The sequence below is a fragment of the Malus domestica genome, chromosome 12 (genome assembly GCF_042453785.1).
Source record: "Malus domestica chromosome 12, GDT2T_hap1".
In the NCBI taxonomy this organism is placed as follows: Eukaryota; Viridiplantae; Streptophyta; class Magnoliopsida; order Rosales; family Rosaceae; genus Malus; species Malus domestica.
Genome location: NC_091672.1, coordinates 29,047,962 through 29,063,976, shown reverse-complemented (window position 1 = coordinate 29,063,976; position 16,015 = coordinate 29,047,962). Strand labels below are relative to the sequence as shown.

Below are 16,015 nucleotides of genomic sequence, written 5' to 3'. Positions count from 1 at the left end.
CAGGAAATGACACGTGGCGTGTCGGGATTGGTTGAAAATCTTATCGGAAATCTATCTACAAAATAGTACGTTCAGATAATGACATGTGGCGTAATAAGATTGGTTGAAAATCTTATCGTAATCTTGATTAAATTATTGTAAACAGATAGTAACATGTGGTGCATCGAGATTGGTTGCAAATCTTAGCGGAAATCTATTAACAAAATAGTACGTTCGGATAATGACACGTGGCATTACGAGATTGATTAAAAATCTTATCCGAAATTAAAACTATTTTATTTATTTATTCTTTTATAAAAAAAATTTAAAATATTTTAAATGGGTTGGGTGCCAGCGCATTTTGTAGGGGTGAAGATCGTTTGTGCCAGCGTATTTTTAAATTGGGTGCCAGCGCATTTTTTTAGGGGTGGAGATGCTTTGGCGTATTATTGTTCACTGGGATCTATTATTGTTCACTTAAGTGGATACATGCGCTGAGTGCTAGCGTAAAATCTTTAAAGGTGAAATTGCTCTAACTGGATCATCAAACTCTCCCAAATTAAATTCCGATCCTTGAAACAACAAAGTCATCTGATATGAAAATGTGGGCTTTTCAGAAAAAAGAAAAGAAAAAAAGATGGGGTTTTTTCTGTTTTGATTGATGGGTTTAGTACCTGCGCAAAACGAACTAATACAGATCGGCTTACTAACAAGATAAAATTCCATGGATGGACTCCAATCTTATGGCAGTGGTGTGAAGTAGTGACCTTTTTCAGTAACTCCGTTGTACTTTAGTCTCTCATTTGTTCCTTAAAATGCTTTATTTGATTGATATGTATGTCACCCTATATTGTCAATGTACCTGGTAACAAAAGCATAAACTCATGCAAAAATACTAATTAATGGTGCCAATTTCTATACCAAGCCAAGCCTAGCTCGAGCTCTAAAAAAGTTTCTATGTTAGGAACCAAGCCAAGCCAAGCCTATTTGAATCTTTTGAAGCTTGATTAAGCTCGGCTTGTATAGGAACCAAGTCAAGCCTAGCTCAAGCTCTAAAAGTGTTTCAATGTTAGGAATGCCTATTTTTTTTTTCTTTAAATATTATTACAAAAAAAGTGTTTATTCTAATTGTTTTAGTATAATTACATTATTTGATCAGTAAAGTTTCCATTTGTATTGACATGATTATGTCAAATGTATTGACTTGATCATATCAAATGGAAACTTAACTAAACAAAGAATGTAATTATTCTAAACTATTACTTTGATCACTAACTTAGTCTTTCATAAGTTCTTATTTCTTCTGGATTAAGTTCGTCGTTAGCATTGGATTTAAGCTCCTTAATTATATCCATAATCATATTTTTCAACAGAGGGAAGAGATTTCAAAGATAAATATCATATTTTGTTAGGTTTGAGAGCATAAGTATTGATTCCAATAGATTAGGACAACTGAATAAGTTAATTAGAATATGACATCACTAATCCAACCAAGAAACATTCGGACAAACTTAAGGCCAATCAGGTCTCTTCCTGGAAACTAATCATTTCTTTGTTTGTTCTGCTTAATAGACGCCTAATATACTCACGATTAGAATAAGAGTATCGCAAGGCAACTCTATGTAGAAAAAGAGTATAAGTGTGAGTATACACAACCAAGACCCCAAATTTAAAATTCAGTTAGAAGTTAGGACCACATCCACAAATCAATTTAAATTGCTTCCCTCCAACAGTGACTGCCAAACTTCCATTCCACTTTCAAGGAAAGTGATCCTCACCGGATCTCTTCCACCAAATTCATCCAATCAAAGAATCCGGACCCTTGAAATTGGATCCAATGACTAAAGTTATTGTAATTTTAAAAGGAGCACCCTATTTTTAGCTGTTGGATCAAATTTCAAAAGTCTGGATTCATTGATTGGGTGGATTTGGTGGAAGGGATCCGACCCTTTCCCACTTGCAAGGCTTCAAACCATTTGTGATCTCCCAAAGAATGAAGTCAAACTTCCCATTCCATGCCAAAAAAAAAACCAAAATTCCATAATCATTGCTGCATCCTGCAAATCTCAATGAAAACCCTAATGATCTCTCAATTTCTTCAACTCCTTGGATTGGTCTTACTGTTCACTAATTCCAAAGCAATTTCCCATGGAAATTTCCATAGAAAATTGGGCACTGCAACTAAAGCTCCATGCCCATTGAATGTCGACCTTCTCCACAAACTCATCACCCAAAACGCGCATCCATTCCCCTTGCAAGATATTGCGACCGAGTGCCAGTACATGATACAAGGAATCCGTCTCCTTCGATCAGAACATCTTCGAACCACTGGATTGTTTTCGTTGTCTCCAGATGTCCTGGATGCCTGCTGGGATTTGTATGTGAATCTGGTCAATGAATTCATTCCCGGGTTTGATATCATGTCCACATGTGGCTTGAAGACCAATTTCATGTCACAAACTTGTATGAACATCACAACAAAGTCTGATTTCGAAACCTTGGTTTCACGAGATGAGTTGCAACAAATGAAGGGCTCTTGTGATCAGTCTTTGAAGAACAATTCTGCTTGTACTTCCTGCGTGGATTGCTTGTCAAGAGTTCGCGCATCTTATCTCAGAGTCTCGAACGATGGCAATGTTTCGGATTGCAATGGCTACCCGTTTATATATGCTGCAGCATTTTCCAACAGGTTTGGACCAACAGATATAGGGACTGCCAAGTGTTTGTTTCTGCTTGATTTCTCGCCGTCTAATAAAAAGTCCGGAGACCCCAAGGCGGTGATGTGGGGGATCGTGGTTGGTTGTTTTTATGGATTTATCGGGGCATTGGTTGTGGTTTGGTTTCTTTGGATATGGCACAAGAAATGGAAGAGGAAGAAGAGGGAAACTTTGGCTCAAATCAAAGAAGTTTCGAGTGGGGAGATGGAAATTCGCGGTCAAATTAGTACTTCGACAAAGTTCAGCTTCGAGGAAATACAAAAGGCTACGAGGAATTTCTCGAGCGAGAACATAATTGGTTTCGGAGGATATGGGAATGTTTACAAGGGAATGTTGCAAGATGGCTCTGAGGTTGCTTTGAAAAGGTTTAAGAACTGCTCTGCTGCCGGAGACCAAGTTTTCGCACATGAAGTAGAGGTGATTGCAAGCGTAAGGCATGTGAATCTTGTGTCCTTGAGAGGCTATTGTATCGCTACGGTGAATAGAGGAGGCCACCAGAGAATTCTAGCTTGTGAATTGATGCAAAACGGAAGCCTCTATGACCATCTCTTCCAACCGAAATTCAAGAAGCTTAGCTGGTCAATTCGCCAAAAGATTGCGCTTGGAATTGCTCGCGGGTTGGCTTATTTACACCACGGCGTGCAGCCTGCTATCATCCATCGTGACATCAAAGCGAGCAACGTGCTTTTAGATGAAGCATTTGAAGCGAAACTGGCAGATTTTGGCCTTGCAAAGTTCACACCAGAGGGGCAGACACATATGAGCACTAGGGTTGCCGGCACACTAGGTTATGTTGCTCCAGAGTATGCTTTGTATGGCCAAATATCTAAAAAAATCGATGTGTACAGTTTCGGGGTTGTGCTGCTTGAGCTTTTGAGTGGGAAGAAAGCAGTTATAGAATTCAACGACGAGAATAGGCCTTTGTTATTGTCAGATTGGGCTTGGTCACAAGTCAGGGAAGGCAGAGTTTTGGATGTCATTGATGAATCCATGCCCGAATTAGGCCCTCCGGAAGTGAGGGAGAAGTATTCGTTGGTTGCTGTGCTTGCTTCTCATCCAGTTCCAAATGCTAGGCCATCAATGGACCAGATTGTAAAAATCCTGGAAAATGATACCCCAATTCCAACCATCCCTGACCGTCCGTTTGCTCTTTTAGCACATTCTGATGATGCAGAGGGATCAATGAGCTTCAATAGTTTGTGTCTACAAAACAAACACGACTGAACAAAAATGTACATTTACTATTATACGTTCATCCATTTGTGATATATAGGAACTTCTTTGTGCGAGAAGGCCATTGTAGCAATAAGTGATTAGTTTGAGATAGTGTATAACATTGGGACAGTGAGTGAAAAATTGTTTAATTCATTCATGAATGAGATGGCTTTTACTTAATTAACTTAGAGAAATATTACGCTACTTAGTATTACAGTCTAGTGATATTTTTATCTTAGATTCTCGAAAGAAGTTAATTTGAACTAAATAATTATAAGTGTCCCATTATATTATTTAGTCCAAACCCTACCTCTTACTATAAATATATTATTATATACAAAATAACATAGAGAAATGTTTCAAAAGCCTTCGATGCTATTTTTTGCTTTAGAATTAAAGATTCTGAAGGAATTAATAAGAAATAAGGTCAAATCCATGGTTGATCTAGGGCTAACAATTTAATTCAAATAGGGCAAAAACATATGTCTGAACTTTCAGTTCTAGCCTAAACCCCAAAAAGAATCGGCTTATTAGAGCTGGGGCGGATACAGCGACACTGCTTCTCCGGTGTGCAGTCGCATGATTTGCAAGTAGGGAAAATACACATGCAGTCTTGATCAGTATTGCAATAGGGAAATTATTTCTTTGCTTCAGCATATTGCCGCAGACCTGCCAACAATTTATTTACTGTTAAACCAGAAAATTTACAGGACTATCAAATTAAATACTAGGGATTACTTAGTAGGCTTTGTGCATGGTATCTTAACATACCAAGGGGTTCTTTACAGTAATACATTTAGTCAAAGATGTAATGACCAAGATCTAACCGCCAATAATTTCATAGGATAAGAGACTCTGAAGCATAATAAAATTTTCTTGAAAAGTATACTTTACCAGATGCCATAACCATGAGCACAATCACCAAAAAAGCCATTTTTTATGAAGACTTGTCCATATCATTTTGACCTTGCAATTAGGTAGCAGGAATGTCTAAAGATAGTTGTGGCGTTTGCTGCTGCACTGAAGTACTTGGAACCCTAAAACCAGTAGCATATATTTGGTTGTGTCCAGTGGCGGAGCCAGAAAATCAAATTAGGAGGGCCCTTGAAGTCATAGAAAGAAATTAGCCTTTGAAATATAATTAATGAAAAAAAATTAAGGCCTCGTTTGGTAGATCGGACTGTACTGACTATTTCTGTCGGATAGGATAAATAGTCACTGGATAGTACTGACTAAATTAGTCGGGCATTTGGTGCAGTATCGGACTAATGATCGTATTATTTATACTGTGTATGGTAATTACTGGAAAGGAAAAAGAATAGAAAAAAACCCAGTTTGATGATTACTGGAAAAGAAAAAGAACAGAAAAAAACAAAGTTGTCAAATGCAGAAAGAACCTAGTAGCCATTACACCATCGTGGGTGGATGGTCAAGCAGCAGCGCAGAAAGAACCCATCACAGACAGGCGGGTTCAATTTACAGAAGCAAACCTCCAGATTCATTCATTCAAAAATGAAACGCACTTAAAAAATCATCAATTCCATCCTTCCAGGGGAATCATGGCAGCCAAAAACCCAATTTTGAGCTTCTAATCCATTAAATTAAAAGAACCATATAAAATCTCGCCCAGATCTGAGTTTCTAATCCATTGAAATAAAAACCCAGATGAAATCTTGCCCAATTCTGAGTTTAATCACCACACATCAACAAACAATGAACAGTTCAACCAAAAACTCAGATAATGTCTCCCGGCGTGATTTGAGTTCGATCTGCAACCTTTCTGTTTGAAATTTGCTTGATGCTGATCAGAGGTGGGGATGGAGAAAGAGCAAGAGAAAGAATACCTTGAGAAGCTAGTGATGTGCAGAGCATATGGCGAGATGGCTTGGAGAAAAGCCAGTGTGTTTTTGTTCGCGTGAACCCGACTAAATAATCCCAAGGTTTTGGTCGGGATAAACAAGCGGGTGTAAGGGAGACAAAATAGGTGGGGCCGGATTAATAATCCGGTGCTTATTTAGTATGAAAGGTCACCAAACACATGTTTCGTATAATATAATACTATCCAGTGTCTTATACGGTGTGCCAAACAAGACCTAAATGTTTTGTTTTTTGTATTTGCATGGAAAATTCTAATCAAACAAGAATGGTGGAGCTTTACTTTCTCTATGAAAAAAATTTAGTATTGAAATGATTATATCGTAAGAATAAAACTTGTTTACAAGCTTGGATAATTAAAAAAAAAAAAAAGATTCAAACAAAAATTTAAGATCATAACTTAAAATTAGATTTTGCTCGGCCCTTGATTTATATTGACTGGCCAAAAGAAGGGGTAGATTTTTATATGTTAAAACATAAGGCTAATTATAACCAAAAAAGACGGGCTTAGTTTTATTATGGTAAAAAATAAGGAAAACTAATAAAAAGGGCTTGAAAACTTTGAGTTTTAATGACAATGACAAAATAAAGGGTAAAGTGAATAGTACTAGGATTGACTTTTTAGTGTAAAAATGTGGTTTTTCGTTAAAGTGAACAGTACCGGGTGCTTTTCGTTAAAGTTCCCTAAAAAATAAGGCAAATTATAAGGATTTTTTTTCTTTCAATTTAAAAAAATCTAAAATATGTTGGAACACAAGCAAATCTCGAACCAATGCCATTCGGATATACAAAACGCCAAAATCCGAAGAGCTGCATGCTCATTTTTTGTAAAAGCTTGCAGACAGTAGGTATTAGAGCTAAAATTTCAAGATAGGCCTAGGCCATCACTGGTCTCTATGTGGCTCCGTCATTGGTTGTGTCACCAAGATTCTCTTGCCATCGCAAATCTTGTCAGATTCATTTAGATTGATCTCTCATTGATTATAATTGATCGTAATCAATTAGACTAGCTATTCAAGTCACCTATTGTATACTATATATGTTTGTAGTATTACACAAATTAATTATAAAAAAAATCAATTTCCACGTGGTACCAGAGCATCCATGAATACATAGAAGGAAAATGATCCTCACTGGATTCTTTTTCTGGGAATTTGGAGGATCCAGAAATCATGTATGTTCATCTTACATTGTACGGTCAGTTTTTGTTAGATATTATTTATCTTTAATTTTAAATTTTAAATGATTTTTAGCCGTACGATGTACGATGAACTGACATGATTTCGAAATCCCAGGATCCCCAGGATCAAAAGATTCCGACGAGGATCCTTTTCCTACATAGAAGATGCATGAATACTTGTCCGTCTCAACCTTTAAACACTTGTCATGCTTATTAATTACGTTTTTTAGGGAAAAGCTGATTAATAGGATGCAATGTAGCTAGGGAAATAATCGACGTAGTAAAACCTTGTCATGCTCATTAATTGATCACAATCCCTCTTTTTATTTATGCCTTCGATTGATTTTCATATGTTTTCTCTCGTAATTTTGATGTCTTATGATGAAAGGACGCTTGTAATTTCTCACTACTTTAAATGTGTATGGTTTATATTGCCTCATACTTAGTCCGTACAACAAGTAACTAGGTACGATAATAAAAACACTTCTTTTTGAAGCAACTCGGGAAATGAGGGGCCTTGTCCACATTATGAATAAAATTCAAATAAAGTGAACTAGCGAAAGAGAAGAAGAAAGAAAAAAAACAATATGTTGTCCATAATTACCTTGTTACCCTTAAACAATTACCATGTGTTGTGCACGTGACCACGATGGATGAAAAATTGGATGAAAATTTCAAAAATCTAACGCCATAAGGGAAATTAGCCAATTATAAAAATTCAAGAGGATAATTGGCTAAAATTAAAGATCTAGGGAGAAATTGACCAATTATAAAAGTTTAAGGGGTAATTGACTAAAACTGAAGTTTAGGGAGAAATTGACAACCCCTTACAAGTTTAGGGGAAATTAACAACCTTTACACTAATCTTTGTATTTGAACTTTTTCACCTCTTTACATGACACGGTCTAATTGAGTAATTATCTTTGTTGGATTCTTGTTATCGGAGTTTAGCCAAGAAAACAAAAAATTGAGTTTGAGGAAAATGTTTGGTGGATATATCTAGTTGCATATGCCAACCCAAGTCAATTCACGAGGTTTTTTTAAGGCCACCGGCGAAATACACGTGAAATACGTGCAGGATCATCATTAGGACCAATATATTTGCCAACCATCAATGAATTGATCGATAAACCAACCAAAGTTAGCTTGCGCATTAGGACCAATATATTTGCCAACCATCAATGAATTGATCGATAAACCAACCAAAGTTAGCTTGCGCACTGCAGGGATGGTCCTTGTAAGTAGATGACTCGTCAAGCAGTCGGAGCGGGGCTTCTTTGGCAAAAAGGGGTTTAGATTGTCAAAATTCTTGAAAATGATCAAATTCCCATATCACAGAGTCCATGTTCTCTTTTAGCACATGCTGATAATACAGAGAGATCAAGAGTATGGCTGGGTTGTAACTAACTGGGTTTTATCAATAATATTCAAACCCAGTTAGTTACAAAGCACCAAAAAATTTGAGATCCCCTTCTTCTTGAAGGCGTGAACCATTTTTTCAAATATGAAATTTTCTAACAACGGTGAAAATTTTGAAATAGGTCCCTCTCGCCTTTTCATACATGAAAAGCAAAAAACAAAAAACTCAAAAGGAGAGAGAAGGGTAGCAAACAACCCAGAGAGAGATGGAGAGAGGAAGGCGATGTGGAGGAGAGAGACGGTAGGGAAGAAGACGGAAGGTTTCACACGAGAATTTTTTTTAATTTAATCACTTCGTAGAATCAGTGTAACATAGATTATTTAAATTGATAGTTTAACCTATCATGTTTTTACAATAAGATAAGAGGAGAGACATAATTTATTAGATGTTATTCATCTCTAGGGATTACAGTTTTATTGAACTAGGGCAACAAAATCAGCTCTTACTTTATTTTTAGTTGAATAAGATGCTTTATTCAAGACTCATAAACACTTGAAGACAATACATGTTGTCTGAAATTTCAGTTCATGGCCAGAATTGAAGAAATCGGGATCAGCGGCCCGGACTCGGATCTGGTGCAAAAACACTTCTTATACAAGCACTGGCAAGTTTTGCAAATGCCGCACCAATCGAAGCAGTCTTGATTTGATTTGCAATAAGGATCCCCTATGTTCCTTGCTTCAGCACATAGCTCCAGACCTGCATGCCAAACAGTTCATTTATAATTTGATTCAATTTAACCAATATAATGTATGCCTCCCAAATAAATAATGAGAGGATCATGAGATATAATATCTTACCAGATGCAATAACCATGAGTACAACCAAAAAAACCAGTTTTGACGAAGACTTGTCCATGTCTTTTGAGTTAGAAATTTAGCGGGAATGTATAAGATGCGGTTATGCTTCTTGCTGCACTGAATTACTTAGAAGAATCCTTGTAATAATATTACATTATATAGGTTAAAAATCGGTTATGCTTCTTTCACGGCTCCCTCTAATTGTAACAAGAAAGAAAAGGTAAGAAATCGGATACCTACAGATCAGAAACATGTAATTTTTTTCCTCTTTTGCGAAAGGAATTAGCTAAAAATAGTACGAAATCAGGATGGGTAGTGATTTGATTATGTCTAAGGATTAAATTCCTTCCAAATTGTAATAAAAAATGAGATAATAAATTGAATACATATAAATAAAAATGGATCTTTTCTCTTTTGGTAAGTAACAAAAAAAATGCATATGTTTTTTTTTTTTTTTTTGGAAGCAACGATAGTAGTATACCATTGATAAGAAAGTCGGATACAAAGAGGGAAGTCAGTTAAAAAAATGCATATGTTGAACCAACGGTAACATGTCGATGCTTGGAATGGATTTGCTAACTTTGTCTCTTAAGAGTAATGTTACCCTTTTGGGAGAATTAGGATACGATCTCTAACTACTAATGTTATTTGACTAAAACCTTTGTGGTTTTCAATTTTTTCTCCCCTAATATTAATGTGATAACGTATTTTTATGTAGGTTATTATATTTTTAAATTAAAAATTAAAAATTGTAGTTGTTTATATTAATGAGATTTTAAATAACCCATAATTTATGAGATTAAAAATATTAAAGGATAAATTATCAATATAATCTCTAAAAATTAGTATTGCAAATCAATATGGTTATTCCATCACAATTTCGTCAAATATTTCCTTTCAACAAGAAGTCCATTTGGAAAATCTAAGTAATATAATAGGTGTCATCCAATTTCATAGTTACAGTGTTCCTCACACTCGAAATTAAAGATGAAATCGATGATTGAGTTAGAGCTAACAGAGTAGAATTCACCATTGTAGAAATCAAATTGCTGCAGTGCTAAGCAATCGAAGAATCAACCCAGAATTGCAACAGCTAACAGATGCAACAGTACACAGAATTGCAAACAACAACAATCAAGAATTGCAAGAAACACTCGCAACGTAGAATCAACAGCAATCCCCAATCAAGAACTGTGAGAATCAACAACTTTAATCAAGTAATCAGCAAGTAGACGAGATGTCAGATAAAAAAACACCTCGCAATCGACGAATTTTGGACCGACGAAATCAAGTAACAGCAAGCACCGACTTTGACGAAAAAATCCCCAATTTTTTTTTAGGTTCCAACCACTGACTGCAAATAAAGATGTAATCAACGACAGAAAACACCAACGACCAAGAACGACGATGTCACAACCAGAGAATAGAGGTAGCAGAAGCACAAGGATCTTCAACCGACGGTGGCAGCCATGGTCGGCTCTGATACCATGTCAACTCTACAAGTAATCTTACACACTAAGTAATCTTGAGAAAGAAGAGAGAAGTTAGAGAGAGAGAGCTGTGAAAAATGTAATGATATTTCATTAATTGTCATTGTAATAATTACACTCAAGTATTTATAGTTTACATCTTATAACAACCTTAAGACATCTCTTCATTATAATCTAAAAATACATGTCACTATCCAGGTCGTCAATTCCATTACACAATCTATCAATATTTTGGTGTATATAAAGTTAGAAAGCCACTAAATTTAATCACGAGCTAGTGGCCTAGTTGTAAATGAAAGATTGCGAGGCTTTCTTCAAATTAAAAACTGGAGGTCTTGGATTCGAAATCCGCTGTTGGTGTGGAAGCCAAACTTATGGCCATAAGGAGACCGAAATGCTTTTGTGAGTCTTCTCGACTTCTGAAAGGGTTGTCTCCCTTTTTAAAGAAAAAAAAGAAAGAAAGCCACTGACTTTCTTAAATGTGTAAAGAAGAGTGTCCTATAGCTAGAATTCTTGTAGTGTTATAAACATGGATCCGATCTTGCGAATTTCGGATAACTTTTGATAGAAAAGCTTCGGTTTCTTTGGGAAGTGATGTGCAAATAAGCCAAATAAAATGCAGCTTTGATGAGCCCTAATGCTTTTCTCAGCTATTTATCTAAGATCCCCTGATCACTCAAACTCAAGGTGTTGAGAAAATATATTAGCAAGTTTTATAAAAGATGCGGACACTTTAAAAAAATAGTAGTCCAAAACGTGGACCGACTAGAAATAAGGTTTACATTATATATATATAAAGAGAGAAAAAAATCTCAACAGCCCACAAACTAAAAAATAGAGTTCTTGTCTATCCAAAACTCTCCTAAGCTCCCACGTTCTCAACTCAGTAAAGTGATGGCCTTCCTCAACTTCCCCACACCCCGGGAAAGTAGAACACGTAACAGAACATGGAAGAGGTTAATGGAACTGCTCCTTGCGTCTATAAAAAGGGGAGGGCACACAGAAAAGAGAGGCGAGGACAGAGACAAAAAAACGTTGCAGAAGTTGAGAGACAACGAAGAAGAACAGAAGGTAGAAATCTTGAGAAAGTTGGACAGAAATCAAAGAAGTGAAGTGCCGCGGAAATTCAAGGAGACAAATGCAAATAGAGAAGAGAATACACGGCAAAGGAAAGCATTTAAAGGTATAAATCCATCCTTCTAAATCTTTCTTTGTTTGGTTAGGAAAAAAAGAAGCAATTTGCTTCTTCAACCTCTCTCATTCCCCGAAGCAAAAATGGAGGTGGGGACTCTAAATAAGCAAGCCCAAATTCTTTTCCAATCTCTCATGTTTCTCGGATTCTTCACCAAAACTAATGGAACTTCTCCAAGTTGTTCACCTTCAGCGACTCGGATCTACCCGTCAAGCATTTTCTCGGCACATTATGTCTCTACGTAGATACGGAGGTGCCGGAAAGTGATCTGCACGGGACAGTCAAGACCTACTCATCAAGCATTTTCTCGGCACAACATGTCTCTATGTAGACACTGAGGTGCCGGCAAATGATCTTTACGGGACTGTCAAAATATGCTAGTCAAGAAATGTTCTACACCACGAAGGTTTTAAAGACAACAGCGCTTAAAAGAAAAACGAAGAAAGAGAGGATCTGGACTCTCCACCAACAGCAACCATGCCGTGACCTCTCTGCCCAGCAAGTTCGTCCATGCCGTGACCCCTCTGCCTAGCAAGTTCGTACATGCTGAGAAGAAAAAGGAGCAGTCCGTGCCGCTCCCCGCTAAGCCATCGCTGTCAAGAATTCCTATACACCGTAATGGGGCTATTGAAAACTCGGTATCTGGAGAAAGGCTACCAGGAAGAAGATCGTTGAGTCGTTTTTCGAGCAGCCTAAGAGTTTATGCCTTGTCCAGTAAAAAAACAACCAAGGGACAACCTCAACATTTTGTGCACCAAGCCGTAGAAAATGGTTCTATAAAAGCAACAAGACAACGGCGCAGACATGGTGTTTCCCTCGATTCGTCACTCCCACAAGTAAGCATGAACCTGCAACAACAACAAGCATAAACCTGCAATGTGGAAAAGCAGCAACAAATCTGAACCTACAGTGGATGAAGACAAAGAAAGTAACTCGACACCACTGTCCGTGCTCACATATGCAGCAGCCCCTCAACTAACGCTCTCCAAAATCAAATCGTCAAGGTCTCTGCCGGTCATTGTAGCTGTTCGGCATGGGAGAACAAAAAGTGGTCCTTGCTTATTAAAGATACTCCGAAGATGGTGAAGAAGAGAAAAGATGAAGCGAGCGATAAACCTGCAACGGAAGACTAAATGAAGTATCCCCATCATCGCTGTCTCGGAGTCCAGAAGAAACCGAAGTTGATGTCGGCATTGACAAAGAAAGCTGCGCTCACGCATAAAGTGCATAAAAAATAATGCAGGTTGTTGCCCAAATCACTAGCGAAAAAGAAGATTGCTTAAGTCATTGATGGAGAACAACGGTGCATAAAAGAAATGCACAAGGTCTTCTCAGAGCACCAGAGAAACGAAAAGCAACAAAAATTCCTTCATATCCTCAGCAAAAGCACAAATCTCCGGTCAAGTCTGCTTGTTATCGGCAGAAGTCCAAGTCTCTGCACAAAAGCTATGTTGCTGTCGAAAGAATGCAGAGATCAAGAAAGTAATTTTAATAAATATAACCTGCCATATTTATTGTATTAAACTAAGGGACTGGTGGAGACAAGGAGAAGGTGCAAGAGGATTTATGGGATCCTAATCCAGTGAAGAGACCTGTTTAAGTTGAACTCAGAAGGAGAGAAAGAGTCAACAAGACTCTAGCGCCTTTCTGCTTTCATTTTGCTGACTTTGTAAGATTCCAATTCTATAAAAAGGCATGCCAATTCAAAAAATTGGCCCCACAAATGAGAAAACAAAACTTGCCTGCTGCATAAGGAGAGATTTTTCAATGTGATCGGCATACGAGGTGGTGCACTACGTGTTATTATACAAATAGTGAGATATGTGTGTTAAAAAGTTAATAATCTAAAAAATAAAATTTTACACCACTTACAAAAAACACGTGATGTACCACTTGTGTTCTCGTCACAATAAAAAATTTTCCCTGCATAACAACTCTCTAAATTTCTTTATGGCAAGGGAAAAAAATTTCTTTATGGCAATCTAAATTGTGCCATTTCTAATTGGATCCCATTCTTCTCAAACCATTAAGGAATCAGACATGGCAAGATATACAATCTCAATTTAGGCCTTATAAAATATAACTTTGGGCCAAAATAAATGGGCAGGAGCCCAATAGCATGATGAAGGCACATCATGTCCAAGCAAAAAATATATATGAAGACTGATAGAGATTTTTACCACCTGCAAAAGTAGGGATAAAAATACTTGCAAGAGTACAAGGTTGTCGTAGTATAGCAGCTCAAGTAAGGTCGTTTCCACAAGAATTGAATGAATAATTTGTATTTATACTAATCCTTAGCTAATTATTTAGAATAAAGTTGTGAAAATGATGACTTTGGAATTTAAAATAGTAAATACGAATTTAAATTAAAAACAATTAAATAAATTAACTAGAAAACAATTTAAAGAAAATCAATTTGTAAAAGCTCTAGGGTTTAGCCGTCACCTTAACAATCCTACGTAATTCTTTCAATTACTTATGAATTACCCATGCATATTTTGAAGGTTAGGTTTTCCTAATATATATCCTACTTGGAACCTCCAACATAGAACGTATATCTAACATACAATCCGTCCGGACGTTCAGATCAAATTTGAACATGAGAGACTCATTATGCTTTATGAAAACCCTTTGAAAAACCATGCAACCCTTAAGATGTGATATTCATCTTAAGTGAAATTACAATTATTAACCACATGAAGCCATCGCCAATTTCAGGGAACCTCCCGACCAAAATTGCATCAAATTACTTTTCTAAAGATCCTAATGATGATCAGGCATTAAGACAGTTAGACAATTTAAAACAGTCATCAATAATTCAAAACATGCATGCATAATATCATAAATAAATTGAAAAGAAACTACATATTGTTGCTAAGGCTCAAGGCTTCGCTCTAGCAAAAGAAATTAGTTACGAACAATTATAAAACAAAATATTATTGAGAATAAGGATAGAAAACATTTAGAAAATAAACTTGAATTGTCAAAGGCTTGTGCGTCTCCTCCTCTCTTATCTAAAACCCTAATGGCTAAATATCTTTATTTATACTACTACAAAACAAAACCCTAAAAGATCATAGAATAAACTAGGAAACATAATAAAATAATAAAACAGAAAATAAACGGTTTCCTATTTGAACTAAAATTCGGACTTCTAAAAAAATCAGACTTTTGATCGACCAAATCAACTCCGATTTGGTCCCAAAAGGTCTCTTTTGAAAGCTTAAGTCGTCCCCTACAAATCCTTAAAAGGAATCTTCCTCAAAATAAACACCCAAAATGTCCAGAAACGTCAATCTGAGAAAACTGCATGCTGGGCCTTTATTTCATTGCCACGGTCAAACGGCTTGGTAGAAAAATATGGAATTTTGATACAATCATCTTGAAAGACTCACGAACAACTTCCAATTGGAATGACTCCAAAATTCATCGTTTTGATCTCTTTTTACTCTAGAGGAAGTTGAATGTCGTACATTGAAATTATATAACAAAAAATCAAAATTCTACCAAAATAACCAATAAACTATAACTAAGAATATGCTAAAATATATGGTATAATATGGACTCATCAAAGACGTTGCCAACATCAAACTCGTGGATACAAATTACTGCAAATACCTTGGACGCAAACCATCACAAACCACAAAACTTGATGGACTTACCACCTCAAATTAATGGGTGTGCACTATGTCAAAACAAACAACATGAAGCCGTATCAAATCTCAAAGGCACGAAGCCCAGTCTCGCCTTAAATGGCACAAAGCCATGTCAAATCTCAAATTGGCATGAAGCCACGTCAACTTCAAGTGGCACTAAACCACACCAAATCCCAAATGGCACAAACCGCTACAAATGACACAAAGCCGATACAAATGGCACGAAGCCGCGACAAGACTCAAATGGTACGAAGCTGCATTTTTCTCCAATGGCACAAAGTTCTTGCCTGCATAAGTTGAAACTGCACAAGGCATCAAATATCAAGTGCTCATTGCTTGCACGAGCTGAAACTGCACAAGGCATCAAAATCCCAACAAATACATTGTGAACTATGCCGGTTTGATTTCGCCAAGGATACGTAGGCAATCTAATACCATATTCTAGACGCAACCACAAAGCTCAAACACAAAATTGAATCCTTGGTTCA

General features: G+C 36.7%; 1 protein-coding gene and 1 long non-coding RNA gene across 2 annotated transcripts; one reads left to right on the top strand and one right to left on the bottom strand.

Annotated features, from left to right (window-relative positions):
- Positions 1-1,899: 1,899 nt before the first annotated feature.
- On the top strand, positions 1,900-4,132 carry LOC103414123 (probable LRR receptor-like serine/threonine-protein kinase RKF3). The gene has a single exon (XM_070809732.1). It carries the CDS (start codon positions 1,995-1,997, stop codon positions 3,918-3,920), a length of 1,926 nt encoding a protein of 641 aa, XP_070665833.1. The 5' UTR covers positions 1,900-1,994; the 3' UTR covers positions 3,921-4,132.
- A 4,622-nt stretch (positions 4,133-8,754) lies between these two features.
- On the bottom strand, positions 8,755-9,790 carry LOC139190157 (uncharacterized). Its single transcript, XR_011574196.1, has 2 exons — positions 9,187-9,790; positions 8,755-9,085 (listed from the first exon to the last, which is right to left on the bottom strand). It is a non-coding gene; the product is annotated as an uncharacterized lncRNA (long non-coding RNA).
- Between the last annotated feature and the right edge of the window lie 6,225 nt (positions 9,791-16,015).